The 21414-nt window shown below is 39.9% G+C and overlaps 1 protein-coding gene and 1 long non-coding RNA gene across 10 annotated transcripts in view; one reads left to right on the forward strand and one right to left on the reverse strand.

Moving 5' to 3' along the window:
- MTCL1 (microtubule crosslinking factor 1) overlaps window positions 1-21414 on the forward strand; it is a 93443-nt gene that overhangs the window by 14182 nt on the left and 57847 nt on the right. For all 9 annotated transcript variants that reach the window (XM_081917983.1, XM_081917976.1, XM_081917982.1 and 6 more), the window contains exon 3: window positions 1092-1250. In XM_081917983.1, coding sequence (XP_081774109.1) covers window positions 1092-1250 — 159 coding nt within the window. The remainder of the gene's footprint in view (window positions 1-1091; window positions 1251-21414) is intronic.
- On the reverse strand, window positions 15052-17680 carry LOC309373705. The gene is made up of 2 exons (XR_014170139.1): window positions 17557-17680; window positions 15052-15290 (listed from the first exon to the last, which is right to left on the reverse strand). It is a non-coding gene; the product is annotated as an uncharacterized lncRNA (long non-coding RNA).

Raw genomic sequence — 21414 nt, forward strand, 5'->3', positions numbered from 1 at the left:
GAGCTGGGACCGAACGACGGGAGCTCACCCCGCCGCGGGGATTCAGACTGGCAACCTTACGATCGGCAGGTCCTAGGCTCTGTGGTTTAACCCACAGCGCCACCCGCGTCCCTTATTATGGACTTAGTTAATGATAAAAAAAGGTAAAGGACCCCTGACAGTTAAGTCCAGTCACGAACGACTCTGAGGTTGCAGTGCTTATCTCGCTTTACTGGCCGAGGGAGCCGGCGTTTGTCCACAGACTGTTTTTCTGGGTCATGTTGACAGCATGACTAAGCCGCTTCTGGTGAATCAGAGCAGTGCACGGAAACGCCGTTTACCTTCCCGCTGGAGCGATACCTATTTATCTACTTGCACTTTGACATGCTTTCGAACTGCTAGGTTGGCAGGAGCTGGGACCAAACAATGGGAGCTGACCCCGTCACAGGGATTTGAACTGCCAACCTTCCGATCGGCAAACCCTAGGCTCAGTGGTTTAGACCACAGCGCCATCCGCGTCCCCTAGTTAATGATACTGGTTGATTATTTCCAGAGCGGTTAGTCCCTTGCAGCAAAAATAATAAAGATTTTTGTGGTACCTTAAAGACTAACTTTTTTATGGCATCTGATTTTGTGGAGTATAATTTACAACTTCAGGAGGCAGTGAGGGGGATTGTTAATGGTGAGAGTCAGAAGGTAATGAAATGCAGAAAAGTGCAGGTAGTGATAATTACATTATTAGCAAGTGGCCTTTCACAAAAAGCCAGTTTATGTTAATAACACAGACATCCTGGTATTGGTAAACCAATTAACACATCAAGCGTGTTAAAAATCTATTGTGCCAATTCACTTTACAAGTGATAGCACTGAAGTTCTTGATGATATGCTATCTGTATGGGCAATTTAAAGTAAGCTGCAGAATGTCCTGGGAGGTTTAAATGCCTCTCCATTGATTATATATATATATATCCATCCATTTCTGCTATCAGGAAAGCTTTTACACCTTACGTTATTATGCATTTATATTTTCAATTTTGTTAATGGAAAATGTTTTTAAAACTGCTACTGCTGTTGCTACTACAAGATATGTTTGTATACTCTTTTTTGAATAGGTAGCCAAAGATGTATCTGTTAGGCTGCACCATGAACTGGAGAATGTGGAAGAGAAACGAGTTAAAGCAGAGGATGAAAATGAAATCCTTCGTCAACAAATCATTGAGATGGAAATATCGAAACAGGCACTGCAAAATGAGCTGGATAGATTGAAAGAGGTAAGTAGCAACTGATGACAGATAACTAATGAGAGGCTTGCTAGTAAAAGAAATCTGAAATACATTTAAACAAAACTCACTAATAATAGAATTCCAGTCAACAAAATACCTGTCACTTTATACCTGTGAGTGACAGCATCTCCCAACTTGGTTTTTTGCTTTGTCCAATATCATCTATTTTCTAGAAATCCATATCCAAGCATATTATTGGTGCCGTTAGTGCTTTGTGTGAATGGGTTGTCCTTACTATGTAGGAATTTGTTTCTATAATGCTTGCTTTTCTCACATTTGAAAGTTATTCGTCATATTTAATGTTCTTGTGGGAGGACTGAATACATCTGGAGGATTTAAATCAGAGATGTTAATTGAGACATATGCGACTAAGCTTCTGTTTAATACCTCATTGAAATCTGGGGTGGGGGGTGCTGCCAAGCAATAGAGAACTGGCTTTATGTACAAGTAAGAGTTTGTATTAGAGAATTATTTACATTGTACATCCAGCCATAGAGTACTTGTTCTTTTATTTGGTATCTAAATAACTATTATAATTACATTAAATTGTACAGAGGGATGATTGCATGACTGGATGAAAGAAAATGAAATCCAAGCACAGTTTCTTGTCATTACATAGTCTTGTATGGTGTAGCATCCTTCTTCTTGTGCCAGCACAGATTGTTTTGGCAAATACAGTCTTGGGTTATTTTAAAACCAGATTGGCATGGGACATTTAGACACACTCAAAAACTAGCCGTGACTTATTTATTTTAATCTTTCAAACAATACTTATGAGAAGTAGCATGTTGCTGTTTTCTATTTTATAAATTGGGCAAAACATACTTAATTTCTTTGTGCATTATGCTTATAAGAAAAGGTGGGTTTTGCTGAAGCTCTTGATCAATAGACCTGAATATGCTTAGTTAGTTTATTTGAAAAAAAATTCCTGCCTCTAAACTTTAACTTCCAGGGAGTGTACAACATAATTAAAATCTATATAATAAGCCGAATAAACAAACCAACAACAGGAGAGTCAGCAGTTACAGTCAACACAATAAAGCTTTTAAAAAGACATAAGAACAGCAGAACAAATATTTATAACACCAGTAAAAATACACTTAAAATTTTCCATAAACAGCCCTGAACTCAGCTGATATTCATTAAAAATGATTATGGACAGAGGGAGGTCCTTAATAATTCAGGCACCACAACTGAAAAGGCCCTGTATCCTATCACCTCCTATGTCACATTCAAAGGTGGGGATATTCTTAACAAGGCATCTGATGAAGATCTTAAAAAAGGACAGGTTCAGATGAAATCCATATTGATAGCTCAGTTGGCAGAGCATGAGACTCTTAATCTCAGGCTCATGGGTTCAAGCCCCACATTGGGCAAAAGATTCCTGCATTGCAGGGGGCTGGACTAGATGACCCTTGTGGTCTCTTCCAACTCTACAGTTCTATGATTCTATGTCTTTGTCAACTGTTTGCCTACTGTTCCATAGCAATATATTTATTATTAACCACACTTCACTTTGGGCAGCTTATATGACAGGAAAGAAAATATGACCAAAACAAGAAGAATTGTTGTATTCACTTAGTAATAAAATGTAAAATATTTTTTTACGTAAAAAGCAACATATGTGAGTCTGTAAAATGAAGCACTTATATAAAACCAGGGAATGGAGGAACTGAAATATAGAATTTACATGTTTGATTTCCAAAGGCATTTGTCAAAGAAGGTGAGTGACACAGTACAGAAACCAATGTTATTCATACTTTATTTTAGTTGTTATATTGCCAAGGCACATTTGTGCCTGCTGTGACACTGAAGGTTGTTCACAAAAGGTAAAAATATCTAGCACAAAAATGCAACAATAAAAACAATAAGGAGCAAATGAAAACTAGGCATATAGATGGATGAAACTATAAAAGCTTGACTGTGCAGAACAATAACAGATAAGCAATCACATTTACATTATTACCTCGTAACTAATACAATCAAGAGAAAGCTCAGGTGAAGATGAGAGCCTTCATCTGGCATCTAATAAAATAATAAAGTACGTGTTGGGCACATCTACCAAGGGAGGGAGTTTCACAGTTGGAGTCCAACTGCTGAGGTAGCTCTGATAGATCCCTACTTATCCTCTGAAGGCGGTGAAAAGTAGGGACAGGCTTCCCATAATTAGCTCAGCTGCTGGGCTGGTTTGTATGGGAAGAAATCAGTATTCCAAATACATTTACTCTGGACTGTTTGGGGCTTTAAATGTTAAAAAAAAATAGTAAGTTGAATTATGTCCATGGTTAAACTGGAAAACAGTGAAGCTTTCTTAATGCAATATGTTCATTGTGACATGACTGGCTGTACTTCTACTTAGTTTCCAGATGGTAGTCTTGGAGTTGGATCCAGAAAACTGTTCAAGCACAATCTGTCAGTTTCCGACAGCACAATGACTTATTGACATGGAGAGGTCTCTGTGGGGAGTGATGTGCAGTGAGCTGTAGAGCCGCTAGGTTTAGATACAGTAAACAAGGAATTTGTATCATATGTTTCTTGAGAATTCTTATATACCACTGTATGGTTCTGAGAGGTTCTCTAACTGGCTTACAGAATATTTTCATAATAAAAATCACTTTTAATTACATACGGCAGGCATGTCCAACCAGTAGATTGTGATCTACTAGTAGATCCCCGGCTGATCCTAGTAGATCGCAGGACCCTTGTCAATTGTGGGATTAAATAAAGTTAAACAAATAAAAGCCGAAGAACTCTGGGCCATCCTGCCCCCCCCCCAAAAAGCTCAACAACTCTGGCCAATCCACCCACCCACCCCACGCACGCTCCTCCTCCCTCCAATGACAATGGGTAGACCACTGCCAGGATATTTTATACTGGGAGTAGATCGCAGTCTCTTGGGAGTTGGACGTGCCTGACATATGGTATCAGGAACAGAATTAACATTGTGAACCTATTGTGCAGAGTCTATTTAAGTGGCATTTCCAGCCTTCATTCTTGTTCTATAGTAATTAGCAATTCATTGTCACGTGCTGGAGCAGAAAGTGGCCACATGAATCTGTTCCTGTGCATGGTACTGTAAACTTGTGGATAAGAAAAATGACTGTACAGTGGTACCTCAGGTTAAGTACTTAATTCGTTCCAGAGGTCCGTTCTTAACCTGAAACTGTTCTTAACCTGAAGCACCACTTTAGCTAATGGGGCCTCCCGCACCGCCGGAGCACGATTTCTGTTCTCATCCTGAAGCAAATTTCTTAACCCGAGGTACTATTTCATGGTTAGCGGAGTCTGTAACCTGAAGCGTATGTAACCTGAAGCGTATGAAACCCAAGGTACCACTGTACTTCTTCCCACCATTGGGTTGTTGTTGGAATTAATGAGAAAGGGATTATAAAACTTGGACTAAATTTGTTCTTTCTTTCAAAGTCACATGTTCTGCAGAACATATAATGTAGAATGTGTGACTGCATACAAGAATGGCCTAGTTAACCCAGTGCCCAACACATCCACAGTTGTAAGGGGAGAACAGCAAATGAAGATAGTCCTGAACCATCACTTGGCATTAGCCAACCTACTTCTCTCAGGTTTTAGAGAGGCTGGGCTTTTCACCCTCATTTTTGCAGCCAGTTCCTGACCTTTGGGCACAGATAATCTGAAAATCAGATAAACTGTTTCCGGATAATCAGGAACTCACTGTAATTGAAAGATGCTATTTCCCTCCAGGATTATTTCAGAGATGCAGAGCTGTGAAATAACCATGTTAGGCATGCAGGGATAAAAGCTTATATTTCGTAGCCTTAGAGGGATCAGAGAAAGATTCCTTTCAAGGACTATTCAGTAATGTTTTTATAATAATAATTAAGAAACCCTTCAACTTTTGCTGTATATAGTATATGCAGAGGTGCTCTTGATAGATTTGCCCAAATACTTCTTTTATAATAAAAAGGTGATTCATTCCTCTCAAAGTTACTATGTCTTTAGTCATTGATACACATCAGTATTGTAATGAAAATCAATAATGTACATTTTTGATGAAAACAGTTTAGAAGTTTTTATGATTAAACAGTATACAAAGTTTATTAAATAAAGAAAAAATGCATACCTACAGCAATTCTGTGATAGGTAGGGTTGTGTCAACAAGAAGGGTTGTCCTTTTGCCTTCTGAAAAGGGAGGTGAGTTGTTTCCTCCCCCCCCCAAAAAAATTTTTTTTGATTTGATTTTCATAATTTTACAAAGGAAGGAAAAGAAAATACAGTGTAACAACAAATAGCACACCACAGTTATCCTCCCTCCCTCTCCTGCAGTTTTACCAAGTGATTTGGAGATATTTACACTTGTTGGTTTTTGTTTTATTTGTTTTGTTCTGAACTACCCCTTCTTTCATTTGTGCCAGTGTAGATTTGGACCCTTCAATGTGCATCCTGCTAAAAGATATCAAGAAACCTTGCACAGGATTCAACAATTCCTTTTCAGTATGCAGTGGAATTAGTTGACTGTGTAGTAAGGGAAGGAAGAAGGGCCCTTCCAAGGTTTATTCCACTAACACTACAAGGTGTTCTGAGGTCTTCTCTATTTCCAGGCTCTCTAGCTCTTCTTGGGGCCTCTTTTTGGGTGTGCTCTGCACACAAGCTTCTCTGAATTCCATCTCTGAACTTTGTTTCAAACAGCTCTCCTCTTGGTGCATTTTTACACATGCAGATAATCTCAGTTTTGCAATACTGCTTCTGGCTATTTCTCAGTTGCTGCCTGCATGGCTGAATATTGTTGGCACACCAGGAGCTCACCAACAGATGAACGCATTCTATTCTGTGACCAGAAGGTTTATGAGATCACAAATTGGCAAGCAGGATGTCATGTAACTGGTTGCTGATGAGAATTTGGTGATCAGAATTACTCGACATTTTGCAGTTTGTTCGTTTTTCTATATTGTGCAATATATACTACATGAGCCGCATTGTGCTCTTATAACAGGACTTTCCTCTCCTCTCCTCTCCCTGTGTGCTCCCAAAACCTGCTCCAGAGGCTCCATCAACCAGCATGGCCAGTGGTCAGGAATGGGATAATAATAATAAAATAATATAATTAATTAATTATACCCCGCCCATCTGGCTGGGTTTCCCCAGTCACTCTGGGTAGCTTCCAACAAAATATTAAAATACAATAGTCCATCAAACATTAAAAGCTTCCCTAAACAGGGCTGCCTTCAGATGTCTTCTAAAAGTCTGGTAGTTGTTTTTCTTTTTGACATCTGGTGGGAGGGCGTTTCACAGGGCAGGTGCCACTATCAAGAAGGCCCTCTGCCTGGTTCCCTGTAACTTGGCTTCTCACAGCGAGGGAACCGCCAGAAGGCCCTCGGCGCTGGACCTCAGTGTCGGGGCAGAATGATATATCCATTGTATAGTTTAGCTCCTCAGCTATGCTCAGGGATTCTGGATTTGGATCTAGCAGTTGCAAGTTAAACCTGATAATGTTGGAGACAGAATATTGTTGGCAATAATCCATTCTTCAAATACTGCTGGCCAGTGAAAAGTGGAAGTGGGCTATTCCTACTCAGCATTCCACAAAAGCACTGAAAATATCTGGAGCTTGTTTCTGTTTCCTCAGTAAAGCTGCTGTATTTTTTTGCAGCTGCCTAGGGTGTGTGTTGGTGTATTCTTTGTCTGGCCTGGAAACTTTGAGCCAGCAAAGAGAAAAAGGCAAACAGTGCAATGGCAGAGTTCAAGCTGCTTTGGAAAGGGTAGCCCTGTTGAAAGAGACAAAGCATGGGGAGGATTAGGAATTGGGTAGCAGCTGCAGAATGATTTGACATGAATGTTATAAAACTGTTTAGCAAGAAATGAATGAGATTGTGTAACTAGTAAGAAAGGAGGATTTATTTTATGTGCAACAGCCGTATTGAGCAGCTGATGATCCCACTTTTATGGGGGAGGGGATATGAAAGTGTAAGGGTCAGCAGGAGAGCGGCATAAAAATCTATGTGGTTAGAAACTGTTGTAAATGCTTATATGTATTATCAATTTAGAAGTGAAATATGATGAACACAAGCAGTGAAGTTTAATCTCAATTGAGCAGCTCACCACTCTGCACTTCATCTCACCATTAATGCGCACACACGTTAAATAACTTTCCACCATGGAACTTTGTTGACTTTTTTCCTGGTCATATTAACCAAAAGAAAGAGGTGTGATCAGTCTTAAGGAAGCAGAGGCTACAGTAGAAACTCTTGTCTGCACCTCTTTCCAGCTGCAGCCCAAAGCCCTGCGTGAGGTTTTTCCTTTTAGAACAGCAGTGCTGCAGACAGAAGGAGTATTGTTCCCATAGAACAAACCTCTTTATTAATCAGTTTAATGAAGATGGATGTTGCCTGTGTGCAACATGGTACCGCCACTTGTTGCTTTTGTAAGCTGTCATTCTAAACAAATACAGCAGCCCTGTCTTCTGTATGACATGACTCTTATCTTGCGACACAAACTTAGTTTTAATATTTTTCATAATATGTCTTTGAAAATTATTTCTGAGTGTTGAAGTATTTATCACATTTTTATGTTGCTTTGCTACAGCTTGCCAGATTAAACGATCCCCCTTCCCCTCCATGCATGTTGTTCTAGCGTTCTCCTGAACCTCCCCTAAGCCAATTTGAGGGGCGGGGGGGGGGGAGAATGAGGAAGTCTCATTGCTCTAGCTGCAGACGCCCTTACATGGGCTTCTGTTATTAGGACTAATTAGCTGAAACCAGCCCCAGGAACCTGAAGACCACGCGGACATTTCAAATTGAAGATCCAAAGGGTTGTGCAGGGGGGACAGAGGACCCAGAGGCAACAGTTCAGGAATCTGCTTTACAATGTTTTTAGCAGAGCATTTTTTGTTAAAGGCTTGTTCTCACAGTTTGTGAACTTTAGCAAGTGAGGGGGTGATTGCTTTCATATCACATTTCTATACAGTTGCATCCCTGAAGCATCTGGAAAAGATTTTTCATGGGAAAATGATTTTGATTTGAGTCAAAGGTGGTGAGAACTGCTACCTCTCCAATAATTTTAAAAATGTTTTTATCAACTGTATAAGCCTGATTCTGCTTTCTTGGCCATTTTTCAAATGCACCAGAATATTGTTACTTGAATGAAAAGCAGTAGGTCAACACAAAGCCTTAAAAGTATGTACCAGCTATTACCTTCTTTTCTGTTACTGAAAGAATAACTTGAGGGGGAGAGTATATGTTTTTATAAACATAAAAGTGTGTGCTGGAGCCCTTTATTTGGGGCGGGGGGGGGGGGGTAGACACAGTTGGCAACAAATACTTGGCATTCTTAGCTGCTGGAGTCTCTTAAGCATTTTCTACTCCCACATGGAGTGGATGCCAGATTTATAAAGAAATGAATACTTTATAATGGAATGGATAAAGGTGCTCATATCAAACTTCTTAGGGGGTTTTCCATACCAGATGGTTGAAAGCAAATGCAAAGTCATTCTTTTAGCACCTATATTGATATTTGTTCTGGTACAAATCTAGAGTTCCCATGAGTGGAGCTCCACTCATATAATGCTTCCACATGAGGAAAGGTTGGAGCCAATCTTCACTAAACCCTCTGTCATCCTGCAGCATCTTGAAAAGCTGTTCCATTATGGGACTCTCTAGAACGTTGTGGGAGGTGATATTGGGAGCAGGGCTACAGTAAATCAGTGGACATTGGCTGTCTCCCCCCCCCTTTTCCAGTAAGAGCCTGCCCTGAATATCCATCCTTTCCACCAATGGAAAGAGTAGGGATGGTGGAGAAATTTGATTCAGTTGTCACTTAAAGGAATGGCATTCTCCTTTTTGTATCACATGTGAAACATGTAAGTCAGTCTTGGAAAACCATTCATGTATCTTGCTAGAAATGCTAAGAGTTTAAAGGCATAATGTCTGTGGTTCTAAACAGTGTAAGCCCGATAGATTTCCTTTTATTTTAATGAAATGTAAATTATGTGTCAATATTACATAATGAATGATAAACACGAAGCTTAATTCAATTAGATGTGTGCATAAAAAAGTCATTTTGTTACTCCATTCATTTTCATTAATTGCTTCATTGTTCACTTGTTAGAACTGCATTTGTACCATTTGTTATTGTCACTTCCATTCATTTTCATTTCCCTTTTAAATGAAGGAACCAGATGCTTTTTCTACTGGTTGTAACTTTGGTGCATGTCTGTAAGGTAGCCTTTAGTACAAAGGATTTGCATGGTAGATGAGCAAGCAAGGGACACGATTGAAAGGGGTGGCTGAGAGGACATTAACAGATGTCAGCCAAGCATAAAGGAACCCACAAAAGTTCTAATCTGCAGAGGGGGATGAGAACATCGCAGGCAACTGCCTGAAAGCAGAAAAATCTAGCAAGGCTGTTATTTTCTCTCTCCTCCTTTCCTCAAACATTTTTCTATTTTAGCTGTAACTCCATGTCTGCAGTCTCAGGAGTACTTCTGTAATGAGAAGCCTGTAGTTCTGAATGTGGCTTGACCGTGCTCTCCATTTCCTGTCCATGTCTTATGTCTTGAAGATGTGAAGAGTTTTCTTGTGACTCTTTGTTACAGTGCTAATAACAGTTCTAATAACATTATCTTGTCCTTATTCAGGAAACGAAGAAGGATGATTTTTGTTTACTTCCAATCTTCTGAGAAAATAGTCGCTTGTGCATGACTGCCATAACTTATCTGTAAACCCTTACATAGGAAATACACTTGGGTCTGTATGTCATGGCTGATAAGAGCAAAGACCTCTTAGCAATATGTGGACTTACTGGAGGTTCCAGGAAGTATCCCTGGAAACTGCAAATTTACAAAAATCAGCAAAATTGGCACTGCCGACATGGCTTGCCATACGTCCGGATTCTGCTTATTTCCACCCAGACACTGCTTTCGATCACAGTATTCTGGGTATGTCCTGGAAATTCCACATATGGCAACCCTAAACTAAGCACATGGTGTTCAAAAAGCAACCCAGAATTGAAAAAGTAAGGCAATTTCTCAAAATAATAGCAGCTCTACTTTTCCTCCCTGCTTCCAATGGGTTGTAATTTCCACATTGCAAATGTTTTGGAAGTGATCTAAGCCCTTATGACTCAGACTTTAAAGTCAGTATCTAAGCGCTCAAGTTTAGGAGGGAGTTTGCCTACAGACAAACATTATCTCATTGTGCATATTGTAATATACTGACATCCTCATCTGAAAAATATGAGGTGTGGACTGGTTATCCAGTATGTTTTTTTTTATATTCCTAAACTTCATGAAGTTCTCCCTGCTACTTACTGTTTAGTGTTGGGCGTTTTACATAGCACAGAAGTGAGGCAGTTGCTGCTGTTGAAAAGCCTTTGCTTTAGACAAAGGTGAAGAGACGTAGATAATAACTTGCAACACAGACGAAGTAGAGGTCAGGAAAGCCTCAGTAGAACAGCTGAGACATGTGGGCATTTATAAATTGGGGGGGGGCCTGGCATACCAGTTCCAAACAAAATGTGATAACCAGTGTTTCCCTGGATTATATTGTGGATCAGCATGCCTTCTATTGGCTACCTCAGGCTTCCTCAATCTCGGCCCTCCAGATGTTTTTTGGCCTACAATGCCCATGATTCCTAGCTAGCAGGTCCAGTGGTCAGGGATGATGGGAATTTAGTCTAAAAACATCTGGAGGGCCGAGTTTGAGGGAGCCTGGGCTAGCATGTTAGATTTGGATATGATCCAGATTTAAATCTCCACTCAGTTATGAACTTCACCAGCTGCATTTCAGGGGTGTTTTGTTGCTAAACTACAGCTTTGAGGCCATTGGAAGGGAGAGCAGGTTAAGGCTTTAGATCTGAGGTAGAGCACATGCTTCACTTTGTGTGCAAAAGGCCCTGTCCAATCCCTGGAATCTCCAGGTAGGGCTGGGGAAGATTCCTGTATGAAACACTAGCGAGATACTGCCGGTCTGTGCTTGATACTGAGCTTGATAAAACAATGGTCTGACTTATTATAAGGCAGCTTCTTATATTCAGATATACCGTCATTTGTTTTGCTCAGCCAAAAAGAAAAATCATCTTAAAAAGTTCTCTTCCTCCTCCTGAAAAAGTAGGGATATGTTTTAAATATAGACTCCTCGATATCACTTTAATTCAGCCTTCCTCAACAAGAACCTTGGAGATGCTTTGGACTAAAAAGTCCATCAGCCTCAGTCAGCCTTGCCAGTGGTCAGGGATGATGGCAGTTGTGGTCCAAAACATCTGGAGGTGGACCAGGTGGGGAAAGTGTCTTCTAATGAAGTTAGAACCCTTTTTTTTGTGGTATACAAAGGATTCATGGAGTTGGTCACTCCCTTTGAGGGTAATTCCATGCAGGTCACATGGTAATTTTTCTATACAGTGGTACCTTGGGTTAAGTACTTATTTCGTTCCGGAGGTCTGTTCTTAACCTGAAACTGTTCTTAACCTGAAGCACCACTTTAGCTAATGGGGCCTCCTGCTGCCGCCGCCCCGCCGAAGCACGATTTCCGTTCTTATCCTTAAGCAAAGTTCTTAACCTGAAGCACTATTTCTGGATTAGTGGAGTCTGTAACCTGACACATATGTAACCTGAAGCGTATGTAACCCGAGGTACCACTGTATGTTATGTGCACATATCATAAAAGCAATTCCAGCATTGGTTTCATGTAGCTTTCCCAGAGATAATGCTTTGAACACTGCCAGTTATAACGCTTTTACAACTTTACCATCAGGGCTGAGGACCCTTTTCAGACTGGCAAACAAATATCTTCATCTTCACAAGCTTCCATGAGCCACGTTTGACAGGTGGATAGGGTCACCCACCTGTCAGTTACCTGACATCATAATGACATTGGTTGACAAGAGTGGCTTTGAAGTGCTTTTCTGAGGAAGTCAAATTAAAATATGAAAATACTGAAAAAAATATTAATTTAAAAATATTGTGGTTAGCTTTTCTGGATAAAGTAAAAGTATCTAGAAAAGCCAGACCAGGTAAATAGGTAAATGTATTTGAAGTATTAAAAAATTATGAAGAAAGACATAATACAAAAAGGAGGAAGTATAACAAGGCAGCTGGGTTACCAACCATTTGTGGCTTCGAGAGGAAATGGTTTTTTTTCTAATCTTGGTGTTGCGTAGGAGAAATGTGATTTCTATTTACAAATTAGTGTACATAAAGCTGTACTCAAGCAGAGCCTCACACATTCATCATTGTTTATAGGCTCAGCCTGCCTGCCCCATGTCACCCCTTAAAGCACTTAACCTGCAATAGACTCACTAAAATAAAAGTTCCATGGCTTCCTTGGCAGCATTCCAAAGTTAATGACTTGAAAAGTGTCATCATGGGAAAGTTTGTAACCTTATGGCTTATTTTTCACTTTACAAAACTATGGGAAATAACCTAAAAAAGACATCTACAGACTCCATTCCTTTGAGTGGGGCCTGCTCAGAACTGTCATTAAAATGTCCTTGTGTTAATGCTCATTCTCATCAGATTTGTTGGGAGCTGCAGTTGTGGCTCCAGCATGGCCATGGCTGGACTGGCCTCCCTTCTTCAGCCTTTGGTGCAGTGGAAGGGTGCACATCTCTCTCCTCTTACCTCACCAACAGCCAGAAGACTCACTTGCAGGGCTCACCAGCCAATCACTGGTGAGCTGAAGTGTCTGGCTAGGGAGCTGTCAAGCAGTGAAAATCATATGCACTATCACCCTAGAAGGTCAAAAACCATTTTGGGATTCAGGAAGGATATCCTTGGATATAGTTAGGAGGCGGTTTGCTAAGATCCTTGCAAGAATTTTGCCAGCCGCAGCTAATAAAGAGATCTCTTGATAAATTCCGCAGTCCATTCTGTCACCTTTTAAAAAAAAAAATATTGATGATTTTGGCATCATCCTTGAAGTCTGCTGGGATCTCCTCTCTCTCTCAATTTTTTTTAATGAGCTTGTAAGTTCAATTCCGCCCTCTTTGAAGACTTTGGCAGGTAACCCATCAGGTCTGCTGGCTTTGTTGTCTTTCGTTTGGTTAATAGCTGTACACAACTCTCCTAGATTTGGAGATAGTGCAAGCTTATCTCTAATTTGTTTTTGTGGGATTTGCGACAGCAGCTATGAGGAAGCTGCGGTTAAGAAGATGCTGGTAATGTTCTTTCCAGCGCAATGCAATACAGTAGTTTATTTTTTAGAAGAAACCATACCATAGTTTACTGGCCCATAGAAGGTCTTTGTGGCTTTAAAGAAGCCCAGTGCATAATGAGTATTGGCTAAGTGCTGGACCTCTTGAACTTTTTTTTATCCACAAGGTGTTCTTTAGTTCTCTGATTCTTCTTTGAACCTCAGCCTTAGGGTTTTTTTCTTAGTGGCACAGTTTCTATCTCTTTGCCAGATCTGAAAGGCCTTCCTTTTCTTGTCGATAATGCGTTCAATCTTACTGCCGACATGTCTATTTTTTTTTGGAATTAAAAATTGAATTAAAATTCAGTGGCCGCTAGCTATGACGGCTGTGTGTATCCTCCAGATTCAGAGACTGTATACCTCCAAGTGCCAAATGCAGGGGGAACAACAGCAGGAAAGGCCTGTTTCTGTTTGTGGGCGTCATGGAGGCATCCGGTTGACTACTGTGGGGATTGGGATGCTGTACTTTTGGTTCTTGCATAAAGGAAGCACTGCTTGAACCACTTGTTCCTCACTCCAAACTACCATGGCATTCTATGTGGGGTGGAAAGGAAATGGTCTCTCCTACAGAGAACAACTGTAGCTTATTGTCAGCCTACAAGCAGGCCTACATTTGCAGATTTGTGTATGTGGGCAATGTGCCATCCTTTTGACATTTTTAAAAAATGAGCAGGATCCATTTTCTGTTACTGATCTCATACAGGAGACGTCTTGTTGCAGACATGATAAAACTGATGGGTCAATCAGAAGCACTATTTCAGTGGTCATTATGTATACACATAATAAATATAGTGTGATCCCTGTTTTCTATGTATGTACATACATGAAATTGTATGTCGAAACTGTTATTTTTCTCTCTGCTTTTAGCACGCACATTAAGAATGTGATAAGGAAACCTATTCCTCAATAATTGCTTTCTCCTCAGGAAGCATATTCTTAAGACACTGTTTTCTGCTTTAGGCAAATGAAATTGAGTTTGAGATACAAAATCCATGAATTCAATTAACACACAATATTGCAGCTCCATGTCACACACAATTTCCTTTTTTTAGCATACTGTAATTATAAAAAGGGGAAACTGACACGTTCTTTCGATGATTTAGGCTACAATCCGGTACTCAGTTACCTCAGCATGAGCTTCACAGAATAAGACATTTACAGAACTGCAGTATTCTTTTTTTAATATATATACATAAAATTCTATTAAGATTACAGATGAGTTCCTCAAAATGTGAGCTTATCTTATTTTGGGTTATTCTGTCAAGTGCCTCTGTGTAAAAATGTTGACTTGTATTGCACAATCAGACACAGAATCCTAGAACTTTACAATATGAAGACATCACAACAATATATTGCAGATGTAATGATAGTTGAGAAAATTGGCTCTCTCTTTTCTATAAGTGTCGCCAAGCTTCACAAATCCGTGGCTCAAACCTCATGATGCTAAAGTATTGAAAAGCATCTGTGAAACCAAACACTTTCTGTGCCATTTGGCGGCCTTTTATCATATACACAAATGAAACAAGACTGAAAGACAAGCATTCACTGGTGAATCAGCAAATATGGGTATCATGATGCCACACTGTAAAGGTGGTGTCTCCCCTTCGCATTAACACCCCAGCACAGTCAGCTCGGTATTTACAGTCTTTATTACACATGTACAAGAAACAGGTACCATTCAGGATTATGCGTCCGAACCCGTTGAGTCAGATTTGGGGAGTGGCTTCCTTCGATTCCCGCGCATCCCTGAGCCCTTCCTCCTCCTGGCTAATCTCTTTCCTCTCTTCCACTTCCTCTGTCTCTGGGCGGTTGAAGGGCTCCACAGCATCCCTGCCCCACCTCTTCTATCACTTGCTCCTCCAAATTCTCCCTGACGCACACAGAATACCTTTTTTTTTACTAGTTGTTGTTTTCATTATATATTGTATTGTATTGTATTGTATTAATTACTGTATTGCTGTATGGACATTCTGGTCTTGTTTAGATGGCAATACGTTAAAGGCAGGTAGAACTATATTAATATTTATTAACCTGTTATAAGGTGGGGAGGGAGGTATGCTTTATGGCATGTTTGCTTCAAATTCTATATTTGCTTTTTGGCTTCATAAAAAGAAAAACGCTTTAAAATGAATACTGATGAGGTGAGCAACACTCCCCACAAGTCCTCATAAAAAACCAACAACCCTCCAATCATACATCCAGCTGTGTGGACAGTAAGGATGGAGCCAACATATTATCTGCACTGACTCTACGCTCAAATATTCAGGGGTTTTTTAGTCTTAGAACCAGCATGGCACCCTGTTTATTAACTGGCACATATTTTTCTTGTAATAGTTTCATTTTTTAATTTCCCCATTTTTGCTCTTCTAAACAAGATATCTGTGAAAAACTGCGACAATTTTTAGACATTGCTTTTATAAATCCACACACTGCCACCACTTGTATTTTGATGTGTGAGAATGCAGCCAGTTAAACAACAGGATGTAGGCTTGAAGTAGAAAATGTTACTGAATAGAAGACAGAGAGATGGTGGTTAGAACAAGCCTGCAGAAATTATGTCCTGCCAAATTGAATACAAGTATGCTAGGGAAATTTGAAAAAAAATCCTATTTCACTGAAAACAAAAGTGTCAAGAAAATGTCCTGTTGAGGCATGGTATGACGTAATCTGTGAACACATGGCATAAATTAAACAAAAGCATCAGGAATAAAAGCACCAGGGCCTAGAATTTCCCCTATACTACTTTTTAAAGTCACAATTTACCCACAACTAAGTTCCACATTATATTTGTGCTTTCACATGGCTTAAAAGCCACTTATGGAACTAGAGTGGAATGTCGTGCAACTTTAGTGCACATTTCCATGAGCAAATCCCCCCCCCCCAATCCATTTGCAAATGTGGAAATGAATGCTAAACCTGTACAGTGATACCTCAGGTTACAAACACCTCGGATTACAAATGCTTCGGGTTACATACAACACTAACCCAGAAGTAATACCTCGGGTTACAAACTTTGCCCCAGGATGAGAACGGAAATCGCGAGCCAGCAGCAGCGGGAGGTCCCATTAGCGAAAGCACGCCTCAGGTTAAGAACGGTTTCAGGTTAAGAACAGACCTCCAGAACGAATTAAGTTCGTAACCCGAGGTACCATTGTACTCTATTCCACTATAGTTTCACTGCATGGTATCGCACTGTCATTCAGGGAATGGCTTTCACATCAATGCAATGCTAAAATTAACAGGGAAACATGAAAATGGAATACACTGTTGTGTGCCTGTAGCCCTAGTCTCAGCATCAACCCTAATCTTAGCATGTAGATAAGAGTTTGGGGGCCTGGCTACAGCTCTGGAGCTCAGCAATCAGAAGCTTTTAGGTAGAACCAGAAGACACAATCCTGCTCATTCCATCGACAATCTCATTTTATTTGGCATTATTGTGTGAAATGGACCAAGGAACAGAGGCTATATAACTGTGATGGTGCAATGTCTAGAAAAATCCTAGACCTGCACTACAGCGCCACAAACAAAAATAGGCTTTATCACTAGATTCTATCTTCCTTATCTTCTAGAATCCATTCTCTTAATAGGATTGAACTGCCAAGTCCCAACAGAGATTATTATCTCTAGAGCAATGACCTAGTGCAGTTAGAGTTGCTACATGATAATATTTTATCATGTTTGAAAAAGATAGTTCCCCTTTCTTATCATTTTGTTGTGTTATACTTATTTTTAGCTTGGAGGTTTATTCCATTTGAAACTATTTATCAGAGAGTGAATTGCATTAAGCTTCTTCAGTAGTTTCATTGCTAGTTATTAAAAAAAATAAATATACATTTAGGCAAGTGGCTTTTACCCATCCAGGATATCTCTAATTTGCACCATTTGTCCAATTTTTGTTTCATTAAAATTATCAATAAATCAATATAATCCTCCAACAAAGTCTTTAACATTAGATAATTTGCATATAGATTATTTTATGTTCTTTAACTCAAGCCTGTGTTTCCTTAGGCGGTTAGTGTTGCTTTTAATTTCTGATTTTTTAGAAGTAGTCACTTTCCTCAGATCATCTTCATGAAATGCCCATTTAGCACAAAGTCTAATCTGCCCCACATTTTTTCATCTGAAATAACTACTACCTCTAGTTCTGTATTGAGTTGAATCCATCTGATATTCTTCTACTGCTGCAGCCATCCATAAACAGAACAGGCACTGAGATGCTCTTTAGTGTTCCCCCTGCAGCTCCACTCTTCCTATTTTGTTCTTAAAGCACCCCCCACACAAACACATTTAGGAGGGAATGCATGGGATATACTGGAAGGAAAAATCACCATGGAGTCCTGTTCTATTGGATTGATAGAAGGCTCTGGTGAATCAGAGTCTTCTGTCAGTGAAGGCACACTAATTGGATACAACCCAATCACTCCTGCAGAAAGTAACACCTGCAGCAATGCATTATGGGCATGCATGGGGAATCTCACATTCACAGAATGCTGAACTAGATGGACCTTCCTTTCAAGAAAATATCAGTCATTCACTCAAGTGGAAAAACACAAAGAGCAGCTCACAAGGGTACTTGTTGAGTCGGAGCCAAACCTCTTCTAGTATTTGACGCTGGCAACACATTCTAGGAATGGGGAAGGCTCAGCCCTCAAATTGTTACTTTCACAGATATAAACAAATGTTGATTTCTCTGATCAAACAATTAGAGTTACAATTTTGGCCATGGTGAAATATTCTCTCTGTTACTGGACAGTCCAGCATCATATAAGGTGGAGGACACTGATTTGCCAGAAGTGCATGTGAAAAGGATCCAGGGGTATTAGTAGACCGCAAGCTTAATATGAGTCAACAGTGTGATGCAGCAGCAAAAACCCTCAATGCTATTCTAGACTGCAGCAACAGAAGTATAGTGTCCCAATCAAGGGAAGTCAAAGTCCTGCTCTATTCTGCCATAGTCAGACCACACCTGGAGTACTGTGTCCAGTTCTGGGTACTGCAATTTAGGAGAGATATTGACAAGTTGGAATGTGTGCAGATTAGAGTGACCAAGTTGATAAAGGGTTTGGAAACCAAGTATGACGAATGGTTGGGGGAATTGGGTATGTTTATCCTGGGTAAGAGGAGACTGAGAGGAGATATGATAGCCATTTTCAAATCTCTAAAGGTCTGTGACATGGAAGATGGAGGAAACTTGTTTTCTCCTGTTCTGGAGGTTAGACCTGAACCAATGGATTCAAGTTACAAGAAAGAGGATTCTGACAAACATCAGAAAGAACTTTCTAACAGAGCTGTTCAACAGTGGAACAGACTCCCACGAGAGGTTGTAGAGTCTCCTTCCTTGGAGGTTTTTAATCAGACGATGGATGGCCATCTGTCATGTATTATCTAGTTGAGTGCCCTGCATTGCAGGGGTTGGACTACAATTCTGTGATTCTACTTTTAAGGGCCTCATGGTGTCCTCAGAAAATTTTGAAATGCTATATTGATTATTATCTGTTGCCTGTCCTACACACTCACCTCATTTTAGGTGTAAATTGCAGGTATTAAATGTAGTAGTAAATAAGATTAGTAAGGTTTCCAGATGTTCTAGCAATAGATCCTTTTTGAAAACAAGAAGTCCACTTTCTTCCACCCTCTGCTCATGATGTTATGGTGAACCTTCAGAGTGGCATTCTCTTGGGTGCAAGAATTGTCTAGTTTGCTTCGCAGCCAATATATGAGTGTACAAGCATCCTTGTATCCACAAGCATCCTTTTGAACCTGAGTGACCTAACTGAACTGAGTGTACTAACTGAACTGAGTGTACTAACTGAAATCTTACTGGTGTCTTTCATAGTGGTTTTTTATTTCCTATCTTTCATAGAAATGGCATTCTTAATAGTCCAAGAAATGCACAGGCATTATTTGCAGTCACAGTACTTAATGGTTCATAGTAATTGTGGTTGACTAAGGTTCCATTTAATACCCCCCCCCAGCTTTTAAGAATATAAATATTGAATTCCAGTTGGTGAGGTCATCTGCTATACCTTCATCATATCTTAATCCATTTCTGTTTTTACAATCCCATCAGTACATTTTTATTTCTCTCTCCAGTATCACTAATGAAAATATGGCATTAAATAGGATCCAAGGTTGTTCCTTAAGGAACTTGTTCCATTTACTTCTTTCCAACATCTTGAGATAATATATTAATATATTGTGGCTTTTTACATAGTAGTTCTATATAGTCAAAAGGGGGAGGGACCAAAGTCATTATGAGCTATTAACGATTAGATTCAATGTTAAAAACCACATCTTATGTTGTCAAATATGGATTTATGTAATTACAGGAAATGAAGTAGCAGCCTCAATGCTAACTGAATAATTTTCAGGCAGCTGCAATTATAGCTGTGCTATCTACAATATATTACATAGAACATTTAATCTTCAGGTCACTTTGCATTCATTTGCTATTCACCCATGTCCTTTAAGTATTAGATAGAAAGTCTTTTGTGATGTACATTTTATAGGTCAGGCGAAGATAATGTGCTTTCATCAGTGCCGTACAGGAGATCATTAGCTTATTTCAGATACTGTAGTTGTTTTCAGGTAGGGCGTTTGTGAATAATATCGGAGGCTCAATAAGGGGAGTGAATACACATGTGTGTACAGTATAACAAAAATGGCAACCAAGGAAGAAGATTTGAGCTCTCTCATACCACTATTATACTGATTATTTGTAGGTGCTGGAGTCTTAATATGTTAGTTGCCAGCTCTCTGGCTGATAAATTTGTTACTATGAATGTGTCCAGAGGCTGAATAATGTTAACATGACAGCTGGGGATGCAGGATAATTGACTGGGACCAAACATCAGCAGTAGCAGGTGCAGGGTTTATTCTAAGCTCCCCCCCAACTGCTCAAGCCCCCAAACTTTTAGTAAGCCAAAGAAAGAGAAAGGAAAGGAAAGGAGGGGAGGGGAGGGGGAAAAAATAGATAAAGAGGGAAACAAGAGGCCAGGAAGGTTAGGAAAATAAGACAACAAGAAAAATGGAGGTGCCTTGGGAAAAACAGGGGAATAAGAGAACACTTTCCCCATATTATCTGGGGATGAGATTATCTGCCTTTCCTAATTTGAAGTTTGGGTACTGAGACTCCCATCTGATTATAACAACTAATTATAATTGTAGTGATTGGTATTTGCTCTATGTGGAAAAAATTGTTATTGTCCCTGAAAAATATATTGTTTCTGTTTACTGTTATGGTACACTAGGGGTTAATGAAAGCTCTTCACAAAACGGATGCTCAAAAACTGCATATTTTAGTTTGTATATTATTCACCATTTTACCTGGAGTAATGCAAAGAAATAGAGGAAAACAACAGAATGGGAAAAACCAGAGATCCGTTCAAGAAAATTGGAGATATGAAAGGAACATTTCGTACAAAGATTACCATAATAAAGGACAAAAGTGGTAAGGACCTAACAGAAGCAGAAGACATCAAGAAGAGGTGGCAAGAATACACAGAGGAATTATACCAGAAATATATGGATGGCTCGTACACCCCAGGTAGTGTGGTTGCTGACCTTGAGCCAGACATCCTGGAGAGTGAAGTCAAATGGGCCTTAGAAAGCACTGCTAATAACAAGGCCAGTGGAAGTGATGATATTCCAGCTGAACTATTGAAAATTTTTAAAAGATGATGCTGTTAAGGTGCTATACTCAATATGCCAGCAAGTTTGGAAAACTCAGTAGTGGCCAGAGGATTGGAGAAGATCAGTCTACATCCCAATCCCAAAGAAGGGCAGTGCCAAAGAATGCTCCAACTACCGTACAATTATGCTCATTTCACATGCTATCAAGGTTATGCTTAAAATTCTACAAGGCAGGCTTAAGCGGTATGTGGACCGAGAACTCCCAGAAGTGCAAGCTGGATTTAGAAGGGGCAGAGTAACCAGAGACCATATTGCAAACATGCGCTGGATTATGGAGAAAGCTAGAGAGTTCCAGAAAAACA

This window comes from Podarcis melisellensis, assembly GCF_964234715.1.
Source record: "Podarcis melisellensis genome assembly, chromosome: 7".
Lineage (NCBI taxonomy): Eukaryota > Metazoa > Chordata > Lepidosauria > Squamata > Lacertidae > Podarcis > Podarcis melisellensis.